At 51.1% G+C, this 16,510-nt stretch overlaps 1 protein-coding gene across 1 annotated transcript in view; it reads right to left on the reverse strand.

The window, feature by feature from the left end:
* Positions 1-16,510, reverse strand: part of EFL1 (elongation factor like GTPase 1) — a 115,483-nt gene that overhangs the window by 7,094 nt on the left and 91,879 nt on the right. Inside the window, exons 18-19 of the mRNA XM_032341953.1 lie at positions 10,848-11,830; positions 1,450-1,634 (exon numbers count right to left, since the gene is read on the reverse strand). Coding sequence (XP_032197844.1) covers positions 1,450-1,634; positions 10,848-11,830 — 1,168 coding nt within the window. The remainder of the gene's footprint in view (positions 1-1,449; positions 1,635-10,847; positions 11,831-16,510) is intronic.

Below are 16,510 nucleotides of genomic sequence, written 5' to 3' on the forward strand. Positions count from 1 at the left end.
ATTCCCCCATCGCTGTTCCTCGGCCGCGCCAGCCTCTGGTCTCAGCTCTGCACGGTCTCCCTCCAGAGATGCTTCAGGAAGCCTGCTCTGACCCCCCCACCCTCCCCAGTTCCTGCTCTCCCCCGGGTGAGAAAACAACGTCCTCACGGTCGACATTTGCGGTATTAATTAGGGATAAGCTTTGCTCTTCAACTACCTGTGCCCACGCTGACAGTGAGGGGCTCTCATGAGCTACTTCATCCCACCACACGCGAAAGCCAGAGGAAGCCTGAGCCCCCACAACAGGGGTCGCGGACAAGGGGACACACAGGAACTGAAGGCTGTCCCCGGCAAGAAGCGGATCCGTCCCCTCTAAACACCATAAGTATTTCCCTGGAGGAAAGCTCCTGAGAGCTTCACTTCTAAAATGTCTGTGATTTTCCTTTAAAAATTTATCTTCGAGGTCTGGTGAGGATGTGGAAAAAGGGAACCCTCTTGCACTACTGGTGGGAGTGCAAGCTGGTGTAGACGCTCTGGAGAACAGTGTGGAGATTCCTCAAGATGTTGAAAACAGAGCTACCCTACGACCCAGCAATCGCACTACTGGATATTTACCCTAAAGATACAGATGTGGTGAAAACAAGGGCCATCTGTACCCCAATGCTCACAGCAGCAATGGCCATAGCCGCCAAACTATGGCAAGAATCAAGATGCCCTTCAACAGATGAATGGATAAAGAAGATGTGCTCCATATACACTATGGAGTATTACTCAGCCACCAGAAAGGATGACTACCCAACTTTAGCATCAACATGGACAGGACTGGAGATTATGCTGAGTGAAATAAGTCAAGCAGAGAGAGTCAATTATCATACGGTTTCACTCATACGTGCACAGTAAGGACCAGAGCAGAGGGTAAGGGACGGAAAACTGAATGGGAAGAAATCAGAGGGGAGACAAACCATGAGAGACTCTGGACTCCAGAGAACAAACTGAGGGTTTCAGAGGGGAGGAGGGTGAGGGCGTGGGGTAACCGGGGGACGGGCATTAAGGAGGGCATGCGCTGAGCACTGGGTGTTATACGCAGCTAATCATTGAACACTACATCAAAAACTAATGATGTCCCATATGCTGGCTAGCTGAACATAATAAAAAAACAAAAATAAAAAAAATAAAAAGTTGCATCCTACACGGAAAAAAATCTATCTTCGAAGGGAAACACAGGATTGCACGTTGCATGCCGTAAAAAGAAAGGACGAATGTGTGTGCGTGCGTGCGTGCGTATTACAGGCTGCCTGTGACCCGAGGATCATTCACCCTGGATGAGAAGCAGCCGCAGGCCTTCTGTGCCCCCGAGGGACCAGAGCCTCAGGAAGGCCAGCCGGCGCGGGAAGGTGTTTGCTCAGCCTGGTGTCGAGCGTAGGCCGCACGCGGGGACCGAGGAGCAGGGACGGGGATTCGCGCTGTTACCTCCCAGTGGCTGAACACCAGCTGTGGGCTGGCCAGGCCACTCGTCCGCTTCCTGATCTCATCCGCAAAGCCGAAGCTCTCGGCGACGGGCAGCACGGCCTTGATGATGAACATGTCCGTCCCTTCTTTCATCTCTTCTTGAAGCACCCGGCCTTCTCTCTTCGACAAGACAGCATAGACCCGACCTGCAAAGCCAGACAACTCTTAAAGTCACTGAGCTCTTACGTGTCTAGAGCCACACAGAGCCGAGATTACGCACGCCCCAGAACAAACCACTGGTGACTCGGTCAACCATTTTGGTCTACAAAAGCAGGAATGCTTTTTAAGTATTTAAAAGAAAATCTACAAAAAATTAGAGACCTAAAGGTAACAAGGAGTGAGACCACCCCAAGCGGCCTGACCCAAAAAGGCAATCCGCCCAACACGGCACGAGAAGCCGGAGCCTGTGAAAAGGACCCTCAGGTCCAGTGTTACCCATGAGCAGTCTCTGGGCACGAAATCAGGGAGATGAGTGTGACTGCGCTTCGTAAATACTGAAATATTTTCATCACTATGAGACGTTATTAATATGACGTTGATGGCGTAAGGCTATGTGGGCCCAGGAAGCAAGCAACGGGCACAGAGACATTTTTGTATCAGGAACGAAAACCACACACACAGAAATGCATGCTCATGTTTTTATAATATGTAAGTGGCGTTAAGTATTTAATTTCCCTGAAAACGGATGGTCTTCGGTATCTTTTAGGTCTGGTAATAACATCTCCTGCCCCATCACGGGAGGGCCAAAAATCCTCTCGGCTGGTACCTGTACTCTGTCCTCCGGCCTAAGGCTGGCTGACCTTGGGAAGGGAGAGGTCTTCCCTGATGCTCCCGTAGAAGCACCTCGGGGCACAAGGCTCCTTCCAACCTGGGCGCAGGACAGACTCTGCGAACGGACACTGAGCCTTGCCCAGGGCTGTGAGGCCCGGCTAGGCCCGCACACTCTCATTAAAGCCTCCCAGTTCACAGACCACTTAGAAAAAGTGGCTCTAATTGCACAGCTGATCTAGGAACATGTCCTTCAAGGTTTACGATGCTGTGGCTGAACAAAGCAGACCTCTCCTCTGAGCACCAGCATGGGCCCCCCGGCTCTCCCTTCCTGGGTGCTGGGGGCATGACCCGGGGTGCTTGCGCCCACCCAGGGCTGCTTGTTTCCAACGAGGACCTGGGGACCCGGAGCCAGCCTTCTGACCGCGGGCTCCTCCGACTCAGACGTCCCCCTGGTGGTGGGGATCAGGAAGGACTGAGGCAAACAAAAGGCAGGAGGCCCATTGTGTCATGGGGCAGCCTTAGAATAAAAAAACCCTAAAAACTCTAATGGGTCATCCTCCCCTCCAGGCTTAGCTGAAAACCACACACATCGAATTCTGGTGGTGCTGAAAGGCACGGCCTTCCCCTTCGCTCCCACAGGTTCTGCGCCCTTCTTCCCTCTCCCCGGTGCTCGGGTCCTCACTGCAACACCGGGGCTCTGCCACGGGCCCGGCTCAAGTGCCCTGCCTCGCTGACCCTGCCCCATCACTTTCAGACGGCCAGTGTCCTCTTCCCATCCACTCATGATTTCTGTGTGGCCGCGAAGCGACTGACCAGTGCCGCTGCCGGCTCTCCCGGCATCAGCATCGCCCCCCTCGGACCCTCGCCCTCTGACTGTCAGCAGCAACTGTTCAGTACCAATGTCCCCCCGCAAACACTCACCGAGGCTCTGTCTGCTTCTCTGAACTCTCCCTGCGGAGAGCTGAACTGGCGATCATTTGTGTGCGTCCCAACGACGGAGGCCACACCTGGGCTGCCAAGCCTGTCTGTACACCTGCCCCCGCCAAGCCCCATCACCCTCCAGCCCCATGCTGACCGCAGCTGCCTGGGCACCCCCACCATGCAGCCTGACCCCTCCAGTGCAGTACCCCCGAGATGAAACACCAGCCCTGGCTGCTGTCCGGACCGGAGAGAAACAGAACGGAGGGTCAGAAGGGAGCGGCAGGGTCACCCAGATCCATCATGGAGGGATTCTGAGGGCCCGGCTCCAGCTCACCTGTCCCGCGCGGCCCAGGCCAGGTCAGGGCCACTTTACCCGCTGGGCCACCCGCCAGCCCCAGATCTTCTCCCCTTTAGTTTGTCAGCTCTGGTTTCGATCACACGGGACGAGTGTCACCCCTGTGGCACAGAGCAGCCTGTAAGCTCCTCGAGGACGGTTACCTGGCTTTCTCTCTCCCAACACCCTCTGCCCCCAACACCCCCCACCTTTCCGTGACAGGCCCTTCACTCCTGTTCTACCCTGACCCTTTCCTACCCAGGCCACTGTGACCTGCTCTCCCTGCTCTTGGTATGCAGCGCCCAGAACAGAACCCGACACTCTGGGTACAGTCCGGAAGCTCGGAGACCAGCACAGTGACGGTCTCCCGCAGGCCGTACGCATCCGCCTGCAGTTCCTAGGAGGGGAGGAAGCCTTAGAAGAGCAGCCGGCACGTGTGAACGAGTCACCTCAACCCAGCGAGCCCCTTCCAGGAGGAACCTTAGGAGCTTGTGGAGCAGGAAGCAGCGGGCCGGCAGGGCAGGGATGAGCCCTGGGCTGCACCGCCGGGGCCGCAGCTCCTCCCCTTCCTTCGGGGGTCAGGCCAGCGGGCGCAGATCAGTAATTGCAGTGGAGGCTGAGTGTAATCAATTGTGTCATTTGGAGCCACACAATTTGAATTCCACTAAGTCCTAAAACTGGGGCACAGTGATGGGTCACTGAACAGAGCAAAACGGCTCCAAACAGAACCTTCCAAATGCACGTGGCTTTGAAGACAGACGCGTCCACACCGGGACCCTCTCAAGCTGTCGCTGCTCTCCCGGTGACGCCGTGGCAGCCGCAGCTGGGAGGACCCGCGAGCACGTGGCCCCTGCGAGTGCTCCAACCCCCCTGCAACCCACGTGTGCTCCTGTCCGTGCGCCCAAAGATCGCGTGTGGCCCGCTGTGCTGCGGCCGAGGCCCCAAGAGCAAGCACCCATCTGGGGAAAATATGACAACCAAGAGGCGCACCGATGGGAAAGGCCTGGTGAGGGCTAGCCTTTGAGAGACCCCGCCACGAACGTCCCAGCCCGAACTCAGGGCCTGAATGTGGTCAAGTGACCCCGGCTGCCACCAGGGACGGGACAGTCAGCACAGACGCTGTGCACCTGGCCACACGGGGTTGCTCACTGCTGCAGCGCACATCCAAGGTCCCTGCGCAGCGTCCGCCACCCCACGCACAGCCACAAGCTGCTCAGGACTCACAGCCGCTCAGAGTCACCTGCCCCACCAGGTCTGCTGTGCGATCCTACGATCCAAACCATCTCTTCGCCATCTGGTGTCACCGAACCTGCTCTGCTCCGGGGCGGCACTACACATCTCGAGTGTGTGTTTCCTTCGTCTGTAATAGGGAGCGAGACCCCAGCCGTTCGAGCTGGAAGGTTGGCAGTTAAAGGTATGATTTTTTTATCCCCCCCCAGAATTTAGGAAAAGAAGCAGCTGTTCACAGCAATGTTTTCTCTTACAGGAAACAATACAGATTTCCAATTCGGGGATGATGGGAAGTAAATTACAGCGCAAGTGGATGGGACGTTATGCCGAGGTTAAAATGAACTCTGCGAATACTAAGTAGCCAAATGGAGGCGGCTTATAAAAGAAATAAATGTAAAAAGCAAAACATCACACTCCTTCTACTGTTACAGCTATGCAAAAGGTACTGTTAATGGGCAAAGATTGCAAAAGAAAGTGGAAAATGACACACCGCTTTCCAAGAAGGAAGATTTTGCTTTCATCTTGTGGTTTCTGTTACGCTGGTAACCCTTGCGGTGTAACTTCAATGAACACACACACGCAGAGCAATTGGTGGGCACTGGCGATTCTTATAAATCAGGTCACACCAACCCCTCTCCCTCGTGTCGCAGAGCGAGCGGACTGCTAAATCAGGCAGCTGTGCTCGACAGGATGCAGATGGGCCACCACCGAACGGGGGCCACAGTGTGCTGTGGACACGGCGGGGAGCAGGGGCTCCCCTACAGAGGAACTCGGCCCCGAGTGTGGAGGAAGTGTGTCAGCAAGTTGCCCCCTCCACCGGCACGATGGGTCAGCGCCCTGACTGCGGTGCTGTGCCCTTCCGATGATCGCCGGCCATGCACGGGTGCAGAAGGCAGGATGATCAGATCCGAGGTGGACAGGAGGCTAATCAATACCGGGACGAATCAGGGTGACGAGGCAAAGACCCACATTCAACAAGATGAGTTCCTGTGAGTCGGTGGAAGGTTGCACAGTGGCCTTCAACCAACCAGCCATCCAGGGCTAGAGGTCATGCTGAGCAGAAGCTCCTAGAAAACCAAGTGGGAACATGTCCTCTCTACGCCCCTCGCAGTCCTCAGTGCTGAGCTACAGACAGAGCCAATTTCAAACTTAGCTGCTCAACTCTAGATCATTCCGGCCAGCACAGCCCATTTCAAAGAACCATCACTTTCAAAAAGTCTACCCTGTTCCGAATTTTGCTAATCCCAATTTCTCACAAAATTTCACTGGAAGACCACATTTGTTCACTTGATTCAGCTCTGCTGTGCTTTCTGTTTTACATAATTAGGCTTTGTCACCTAACTCACCCCTCAAAGCAGGAATTATGCTTAACACAGCGCAGGCATCTCTACACGTCCATACATTTTTGTTGAAATGAATTACGAGATGCTGATGAAATTGAAAAAGAACCTGCATTTGGAAGAGAAGAGGTTTTTAACAGTAAAGGGTGACACTTCTTGAGGCTGTTTCTGACGCAGTAAGGCACGTGTGTTCTCCCAGTGTGAGCATTTACCCCTGTGGGTAAAAACACAGGGAGGACTGCTGTAGCCCACGCGGTGATGGAAACTCTAGAACTAGCAGGAAGAGTTATTTTTCATACATGAAGTTGCTGCCAAAGATGAAAACCACGAGGAGCTGGGAATGAAAGAAGCTGTCCAGTTAGAAGAGGGAAGACACAGACAGCTGGCTCCTCGGGGGACAATCACAAACACAAACTAATTCCAGTGTCCGCTGTGGACAGGTACAGGCAGAGGCGCCCGCGGGATGCTCGGCTGAGCGTCCAGCTCTCGGTTGAGCTCAGGTCGTGATCTCAGGGTCGTGAGATCGAGTCCCGTGTCAGGTTCCGCACTCAACGCAGTCTGCCCAAGATCCTCCGTCTCCCTCTCTCTGCCTCTCCTGCTCATGCTCTCTCAAATAAGTAAATAAACAGAATTTAAAAAAAAAAAAAAACTTAAAAAAAGTTAAAGGTAATTTTTGTCGGTAGAAAATGAGAACAGAACCACACCTTCAGAAAGCAGAGTTCATGCGTAAAGAAAGCCGTCCTCCTGGCACCATCTCCCCAGGTAAAGCGATTCTGAGATGACTATTTTTCCACAGAACGTCCCAACCTGACTGTGAGCAATTCTATGCACTTACAAAAGGATTTCTTGTTTTAAGTCTGCGTAGAAAGAATTAAGTTTTTGAAACAGACTAAGGACAGTCATTTGGCCCAATTAAAAAAGACCTAAACTTGTCTTTTTACTTGTGCCAATTCTTGGAGAATTCAGAGCATCCGCCAGCAAAGCCTGGAAGATCCCTGAATCTCTAGGCAGGAAGCGAAGGCCTTGGGAACATAGAAGCTGCCTCGTTTCTTGTTCCAGATGAAGGTGGTGATTTAGAAAGAAGGAAAACAGAAAGCGAGCAGCTGGCCGTGTGGACCTTGGGTGCTAGAACGTGGACATCTTCCGTGGGGAAGAACCTTTCAAAGCAACAAGAAAACAGACGGAAGAGAAGACCCTCGTCTCTAAGCAGCTTCACACGGATGAGGGCTTGACACCAGCTCAGGAGGGAACGATTCCAGAGCACATCAAAGGCGGAGGGTACGGCACAGGTTCCAGAAACGTATAAGAAGGCCGGCCAGTGGCCACAGTATGGAGGCCACGCACGAACCAACCCCCACACGGGTGCCACGTTGTGGGATCAGAGGCCCCGCACTGTGGACCGTGTGCCAGGAGCAGGCCAGGCAAAGACCAACTTTGCTCCTAAGAGAGAAGAGGGAAATCCCCCTGATCAAGATACGTGTCTCTTCCAGTGACGCACCAGAACAGAGTGGACAGCCAGGTGCACAGCCAGGTTGGAGAAAGGGACAAGATCACAGGGGTGTTTTGAGGGACTGTCCTAGGGCTGCCCGGTCACGTGCAGGGGCCTGGTGCTGATTTCCGACAGGAAACGGGAAAGCAGGCACGGAGCACTGACTCAGCAGGGGATGATTCAACGGTCTGCCTGGAGTTTGGGTCTGACAAATGCGGAGCCGATCCCGGCTTCCTGTGGTAGGTGGGACATCTGCCTTCTCCGAGAGCCAAGGACGGATCCCGTCCCAACAGAAAACGCCCGGGAGCCGGCAGTCCGGGCAGGAGACCCGTGTTCCCAGGAGCGCAGGGGAGGGAAGGACAAGCACAGATGTACGGGGACCCACGATTTTCAGAAGGATCACTTCAACCACATAAAGAAGGAGAAACAGAACAAGTTTTAGGACAGCACACTCGAAGATGCAATTCCATTCAGGAATAACAAGAGTCTGAAATATCAACCACAAATGGTCCCAGTGAGAGAAAAAGGAGCCGAGATCCTCCCTGTCCCCAAAATGGAACAGGAGCTCCAACACAAATCCGTCGGGCCAATGAAGGTAGCTGCTGCGTCCTCACACTGTTCCGGGGGGACAAGCAGAGCAGACGGAAGAAGAAAAGGCGTCAGGAGAGCGTGCAGGGTGTTACCCTGACTCTACCCGAATTAAAGGGCCAACTAATGACAACTAATGACACCAGAAAGGATCTTCTCCGTTCGTTTCAGGGTAAGGATGAGACATGCCCACACTGTGGACAAACGTGGGCAGAGTCAAGAGAGACGAGCTGGGAGGCACGGCTCCCTCGCACGTGTGTCCTGCACTGTCCTCAGTGAGGAGATCAGGGAACAGACCGCGGCCCGGGAGCAAACACAGGAGAGAGGACACCCACGTTTAAGACAGCTGAGAAGCGGATGAGCAGGTCCCCGACCTCATACATAGGTTCCGTCTCTGGGGCCGGAGCCTGTACCTCACGGTCCTCACGAAGCTTGTCCTTCTGAGAAATCATGGGTAATCTCTGCCAACAGGTGAACTTTTGGGGTGAAAAATAACCCCAGGTTCTAGAAATTGCAGACTCAGAAGCCATATGGTAATTTCCTGCAGTTTTAAGAAAATTTTAAAGATTTGTACATATTCATACAAGCATGATTTAGGCCTCTGGCGATGCGTGGAGTTTCATCTTATCAGCCTACGCTTACTTCCCGTGCGGTGGGTGACATGGACCATCGGGGGACGCACACACATGAAGGAGCCTCCATCGGAACAGTCCGCTCGCTGCTTACAGAGTTTCGGGTCTCACCAGGCAAGGAAAGACACACGAAAAAAAATGAAACAAGAATCCGTGTGTTAAGATTATGGTGATGGGACTTTCTCTTGGTATTACAACAACAACAACAACAACAAAAATACCCACAAAAAAGCCTTCCTGTCTATTGTGTATCTACATAAAGCCCGAGGGAAACGAGGAATTGCACAGACCCAGTTTACTCGTACGTAATGGAGGCATTTGTGGGTCGACACACAAATTTCTGTAGTCTAGTCAATCACCAAAATTTGGATTCTGCCTCCCGGGAGGCAAGTGGAAGATGTAACTTATGTAAAAAAGAAATGATGCTGGTCCTGACGCGCTATGAGTCAGAGATGGGATGCAATGGCCAAACGCCGTGAGGACAGCACGGCCACACCTGGGAGGCGAGAGCGCGTCTGGGCTCCGCGCTGGTCAGGACATCTGCGGGGCTCCGTCCACGAACGGCTGCTTGAAGCGGGACGCTGGCCCAAGGGACAGCGACACAGCAGCGAAAGGGCACAAAAGACCCCACCGTGAAAGCATATCCAAAGGCTCCAGAGAGTTCTCTGTCGGACATATACTAGAGAACAGATGTGCTCCTCGGGCACAGGACGGGCCACCACTTGTAGGACGGAGGGATGGGCTCCACGTGGCTGGAAACAGGCGGGAGACAAGACTCTCACCCAAGAGAGGCACCGTGACACCTCGTCACCGAGAGCCTGTGAGCTGCTCAAGGAGGTGTTTTGGAGGAGGTGGCACCTGTCAGGGTCTCCTTCATGGTTCCCTGACCCTAACTCCACCTCTGCCTTCATGAATCGGGAAAGTTCTCACTGACAATGGGCAACAGCTGGGAATGGTCCTGATTGGTTTCCTGAAACTCATCTATGGGTCCCACAAGCTGTGAAGGTATACGCCGCATCCAAATAAGGCTGAGACCCCTGCACAGGACCCGTGCCCCCCCTCCACGCAGGTGTCCCTCAAGCACACAAGGGCTCTGAGTGGTCCACATCACCAAACCCATGGGGCTGGTCCCCCTAGCTGTTCCCGACACGCTGCTGCGGCCGCTCCGTCCCTATCCTCAGGGCCCTGCCGCAGAGGCCGGCCTGAATTTCTTTGGGGGAAAAACACCCCAACAATTTAGGTATCTGCTTTTAGGAATGAATCAGTAAAAGAACCTTACTAAAATGAATGTAAAACCACCACGTATCGACTCAAAGGACCTCTGCGCTAGAGGAAACCGGGTCATCGGGGTCCACTCTCTCAACCACTGCTCAGCCGCCCTTCTGCGCTTCTGGGCCTGCGGGAGAGCCGCCCGCGCTGGGCTCGGCTCCCAGCCCCGGGGTCGGGCTCTCATGTAGATCTCCCCTGATCGCTGAGTGAGACTGTCCTTCTCACGGGGGAAGGAAGACGGACGTCTCAGTGACAAGGATTAACTGTCAGCAGCTACTAAATGCCAGGGCTACAAGTCTCGAGGGATCCCAGAGGATCCTCGTCCGGAGAGGGGAGGGTCAGAGTAGGATCTGACGTAATGGTCAGGGACAAATAAAGCCCCCATAACGGTCTTCTAGAAGACCTGCTGTGTCAGGTGGGTTAGAATGTCCCCGCCCTCCTTGACCGCTTCCAGAAGGGCTCTGGGTACTAGACTGACTGAGAGAGAGAATGCCGCAAAGGTTTGGGGGTAACACGAACGGGCAGTTTACACCCCGTCCACCACGCCTCTCATCACACAGAACAGTCTGTTTGCTGCAAGGGGAAGACCTCTGGTGACGAGTTTCCTCCCCCCACAACCCATTGTGATTTCATGTTTAAGGCACCCGGCTTTCAAAGATCTTAGTTCTTAGTAACTAGATGCTGATGCAGCTTCTATAAAACACACAGTAAGTGCGTATGAGTTTTCTGACCTCGGGGACCTCGCCGCCACCCCTGGCACTTCTCGCTGTCCTCACCCTTCTTACCGAGAACGTCGCCGGTGGCCATGATGTCACACGTGTACATGGCTGCCATCAGACGCTGGGGCTTCACTTGCAGGGCGTAGCGACATGCCTCCTTCATGGTGGCAATCAGCTGTCCTGAGAAGGGTCCATAGCAGTCAGTGGGCGAGGGCTCTCCTTTCTGGGAGGTCTTCTTCTCCGAGGGCTCAGAGCCGCCATCTTGGAGCCCCGGCTGTTCGCCGCCCCCGGCACAGGCCTCCCCTTCCCCCTGGGCATCCTGCGCCACATCCCTTTGCTCTTGACCGTGTCTGCCACCTGACCCTTGTTCCTCCAGCTTACTCAGGTCCCATCTTTCCAGAACGAAGCAGACGCCCATGAGAGGCTCCTCACACATGGGGCCAGAGAGGGTTGCTAGCTGGAAACCACTCACGATGCTGTTGCCCAAATCTCGGTATCTACTGGCCTCTTTTGAAGCTTTGATGGCTGGGCCTGTCCATACTGAGTTCTGAAAGTCCTCACTTTTATTAACTAATATGTTGGGCCCACATTTTCTTGGACCAAATGACCAGATTTGGTCAACAGTGTTCCTCCATTTCCGCCCTGTCAGGTATCGCTCTAGTTTTCCTTTGAATTCGCGAATCTTCTCTTGGGTCTTCTGGTGGATCATCTGAGCATCTCTGCCCTCATTCACAGAGGACGTCAGCTGCTCCAGAGAACGAATCAGATCACTATTTTCTTCCAGAATCTGTGTGACTTCTTCCGGAAGGGGCATGGCTCGAACACTGAGTGTGGCAAGCTTATTTGGGGTTGTCATGGTGATGAGCCCATCCGCGTCAACCTGGATGCCTTCAGGGATCTTGCTCTGATCTTCTTTAGTTTGGTGGATAACTGCGACTTTTTGCTGTTTGCCTATTTCTTCATTGACCATGTCGACTTTGGGTGGTTTTGTGATTGTTTCTCTGAATGGAATAATGGGTTCAGATACACTGATTTGAATCTTTGCAAACCTACAGACAAATTCAAGAGAAACAACAAGGTTATAATAAATGGCATCGAAACTCCTATGCAGAACTACTACACAACGGAGATTCTGCAAAAACACAGGAACATAAAAGTGGTTTTACTAGGAAAGGTCAGTACTATACGTTATATCAGAATTCAAAGACCACTTTCATTTCGGATTGAAAGGACCACCTGTAACGGGAACACCCCTTCAGGGAGCTCTCTGTAAAGATACGAATTTCACTGCTTTGTTCATTCTCAGAATAAATAAACCATCTACTCAGATAAAAATGTTTTGAGTGGAAAATAAATATTTTAATAAGATCTGACATATGAATTCTTTAAGATACTGTTTGCCAATTTCAGAACCTGGAGAAGAAAAGCTCCACAGTTATCGTTCTAAACAGAGGAAGAATCACAGAACTTCCGGACCCCTCATCAAGGGCTGACAATGGACTTGGCTTCGATCATGAGGCTCCTGGCAAGGCCATCATGATGCAGGAGTGCGTCTGAGCAACACTTTCCGAAAGAACTTCCCCCAGTGATGGGGACGCTCTGTATGCACTGTTATCACCAGGTCCCCGACATGTGGCTAGTGTACCAGGGAAATTTTAATTATTTAATTAAATTTAAATAGGCACATGGAGTGACTGAGCATGTGATATGTGGCTGAGGAACCGAAGTTTTAATTTTACTTTAATGTGAAATAGCCACATGTGGCCCGTAGTTCCTGTACTGTATATGGGTCTCGAACCGTGGTCCAGTACCACGCTCAGAAATCCCCTCTTCCACGTGTTATGAGGTTTAGCTTCACGCTACATTGTCTCACAAATGAACTGAGTTCACAGAGGGCGGATTCGGGGAACTGGTGTGGACGGATTGTGAGCACAAGGAAACCACGCTCGCTCTCTCTTATTTTCTGTCCAGTTCACTCCCAGGTAATACCAAGGCTCTGGCTGCCCCCGTCTGCCACTGCCGTAATGGATGGATGTCTGAATACACATGCAGGTGTGCGTGTGTTCACAGGTACGCTGTATGTGACACTTCGGGACCGGAGAACAATGTCTTGCTCTGAGAAGTGTTACTCAGTAAGGGAACCCAATACTAAGTTTTTGAAATGCTTAGATTTGATTCTAGATTTCTGGTTTCTGTAGAACATTCTGTGGGCCTGGGCAGGTATCTAGTTTATCCGATTTTATTCTTTTTGATTAAATCTGAAAACCCAGTAAGCGGATGGTTTCCTAAAAAAATAGCATGCTACCAAAATTGGTAAAATTGAACCTAGTTGACTTAAGAATATGGAACCTAAATACATCATAATGTGTGGAAGAAAAGAACATGAAAAACATCATTTCCAAGAAAGATTTTGGTTTTGCCAGTGAGTGTGTTCACTTTCAAGGGTCAGCGTAGTTCAGTGCTGTTACAGTTCATTGCTATTACAGTTACAGAAGACACAGAGGGGTCTTTCCTTACACTGTATTCATTTAAAATAGACTTTGTGAGGGATGTCTGGATGGCTCAGCCAGTTAAGCAGCCGACTCCTGATTTCGGCCCAGGTCAGGATCTTAGGGTCGTGAGATAGAGCCCTGAGTCGGGCTTTGCATTAACAGTACAGCCTGCTTGGGATTCTCTCTCTCTTCTTGTCCCTCTCTCTAAAAAAAAAAAAAAGCTTAAAAATAAAAGAGAAGTATACATGCTTGGTGAAACAGGTGACGGGATTAAGAGTACACACAGGACGAGCTCTGGGTAACGGATGGAACTGCTGAACCACTGTTCTACACGCTGGAAACTGGCAGAATGCTGAGGATTAACTGCGCTGGAATTTAAAAAAAAAAAAACTTAATTTAAAAAAATCACTACTTTATTCAAGGTGTTGTGACTAATCACAAAAATGACAGCTAAAGTCATCATCAACACGCATTTGGTGCCCACTATGCACGCTGGGACATGCCCTCCACATTTTTAGGTATTAGAAAATAATAAAATATACTTTACTACTTGACTTGACAAAGACAGCACACACAAACCCACAGTTCAATCTTACTGAATAATTCAGATATAAAATCTAAAATTACGAAGAGAAAAAAACTGTGCATTTTTTCTTTTTACTGGTCACTTATTATGTATGAGGCACTGTGCTAAGTGTTTCACACATGTTATGTCTTTAGTATTAGCCTCATATTCTAGAGGAGAAAACCCGGTAAGAAAGATTGAGGCACGCCTCCAAAGTCACAGATTTAGTGGAGAAGCCAGGACTCAAATTTAGATCTGACCTCAGAATCCGTTCTTTTTCGGGTTATGCTATCCTGAAAACTCAAACAGCACATCAAAGGAACACCTCACCGTGACACCAAACAGCTTTTATCACGGGGTATAAAAATTTATTTGTATTAAGAGATCTGTTCAAATACTATAGCACATTAAAAATGTCAAATAAAGTAATCAATCTATGTAACCATCTGTAAAACCGCTTAGCGTTCAATAAAATTTAATACCCTTTCCTGATTTTTAAAAAGGAAAAGCATTTAGAAATCTCAGCAATAGCAAACATTTCTGAATTATCGTTCTGTTGAGAAAACACACTCATGTTCTCAGAACACTCAAGAAAACCAGCTGCAGAGCTGTGAGCCTCTGATGGCCCCATCTAGGACACTGGCCCCCTTTGCTCGGTCCTAAAGGTGAAAAGGGCTGTGCACCTCCCCAGCCCTTCAACTTCCTGAGGCTCCCGAGAAGTCCCCTGCGATAATCACTTAGGAGATGAAGGAAAGCCACTCCGTGCCATGGCAGGGGGAGCATGCCCAGGGCCATCACACCTGCAGGGCGCCTCGGGACCAGAGGCTCTAAAACTCCCGGGAACGCAGAGCCCGCACTGACTTCCAAGAGCACGCAGGAGGCTGGCTACCCCGGCCACCCCCGTGGCTCCCTGCCATTCCTGACCACCAGCACCCGGAGGTCCTGCCTCCAGGGTGAAGTACTGGTCCCTGGCCAGTACTTCATGAGATCTGGACACGAAGAGCAGTGACAGTCTCTCTGGCTAGAACCACAGGCTGTCCCCTGCCTCCTCCTGCGGCACATGACATATTCCTGAACATGTGTGAGAGCTGGAAGGGAAGCTTGTGTGTTAGAAGGCAGGTTCTGTTCCAAGAGCACTAAAGAACTCTACAATGTTATGTATACTCTTCAATAGGTTTAGCTGTAAAATTCTATAGGACAGGTGACAAACCAAAAATCAACTGGTCTGTAGCTGACCACATAGTGAACACCCACACACACGGTCACCCGAGTTAGCCACTGGCCCTCAGAAGGAGCCGCCAGGCCTTCCCTCAAGCCCATACTGACTTTGACTGGAGTCCCTTCTTCAAAATTCCTTTTATCCCCTAAACCTATACCCCTATGTGCTACAGCTCAGTCTGGTCTGCTTTCTGTACTGCATAGAGCAACAGAATCAAACCTTGGTTTTTGTTTTGTTCTAATTTATTTATTTGACAGAGAGAGAGAGAGATCACAAGCAGGCAGAGAGGCAGGGAGAGAGAAGGGGGGAAGCAGGCTCCCCGATGAGCAGGGAGCCCAATGTGGGGCTCGATCCCAGGACCCTGAGATCATGCCCTAAGCCAAAGGCAGAGGCTTTAACCCACTGAGCCACCCAGGCGCCCTCAAACCTTGCTTTTTCTGCTGGCTTCTTTCACTCAGTATTATGTTGTGAGATTTCTCCATGTTCAAACAGCTAGCTTGCTCACAAGATCACTCAGCAGAGTTTTATGGTAAGGACGTATCGTGATTTATTTTCTATCCACTACACTATCTGAGTGGTTTCCAGTTTGAGGCTATTTAAGTGTTTGTTGCTGTGAGTATCCATGCTGCACATTTGTCAAGCTTTGTGTTAAGTACCTTTAGCTGAGAAAGGGGAGTCGACCTGCCAAGCCAGAGGAAGCACCTACCTCCTACCTGAACAGGTAGTATGGAATGAGATTCTGAAGTAGTTGCAAAAATTCATATTCCCACTAGTTCTGTAGGTGAACTCCTACTGCCTATCTCCACCATCAGCTGATACGGTCACTTGTAAATTTCAACCACTCTGGTGGGTACATAGAGGTATCTCACTTTGGGTTTAATTTCCTTTCATTGATTAATAAGTTGAGTATCTTCATGTATTTATTGGTCTTTGGCTTCTGTTATGTAAAGCACCTGTTCAAGTCCTTACTCCATTTGCTAGGGATTGTTGCCTCTCGTTCACTTGTAGGAATTTCCTGTATATCGGGGTTTTAGGTCCTTTGTTTATTGTACGTATTACAAAATGTGCTCTCTGACCCCGTGGCTTGCCTTCTGACTCTTCACAGTGTTTCCAATGATTAAACTTGACTTTGCCATTCACGCTTTTCACACCCTATTTAAAAAGCCTGCCCTATTCGGAGGTCTCAAAGATATTCTCCTGTTATCTCCCAGGTACTTTATGATTTTGCCCTCCACACTTTACAGTACACCTGGAATAGATTTCTGAGTTCGGGATGAGGTTGAGGCTTTCGGGACAGAGGTCCAGGCTGCCAGCACTGTCCGCGGAGAGGCTGGCCCTCCCCGCTGTTCCACAGCACCTCTTACATCTGAGCTCCCCGCACAAGTCCGCTCATGTCTAGCCTTGTGTCCACGGCACGTGGCCGACTCCTGCAGCTTTGTAACAGGTTTTGATT

Source organism: Mustela erminea, chromosome 5 (assembly GCF_009829155.1).
Source record: "Mustela erminea isolate mMusErm1 chromosome 5, mMusErm1.Pri, whole genome shotgun sequence".
NCBI classification, from domain to species: domain Eukaryota; kingdom Metazoa; phylum Chordata; class Mammalia; order Carnivora; family Mustelidae; genus Mustela; species Mustela erminea.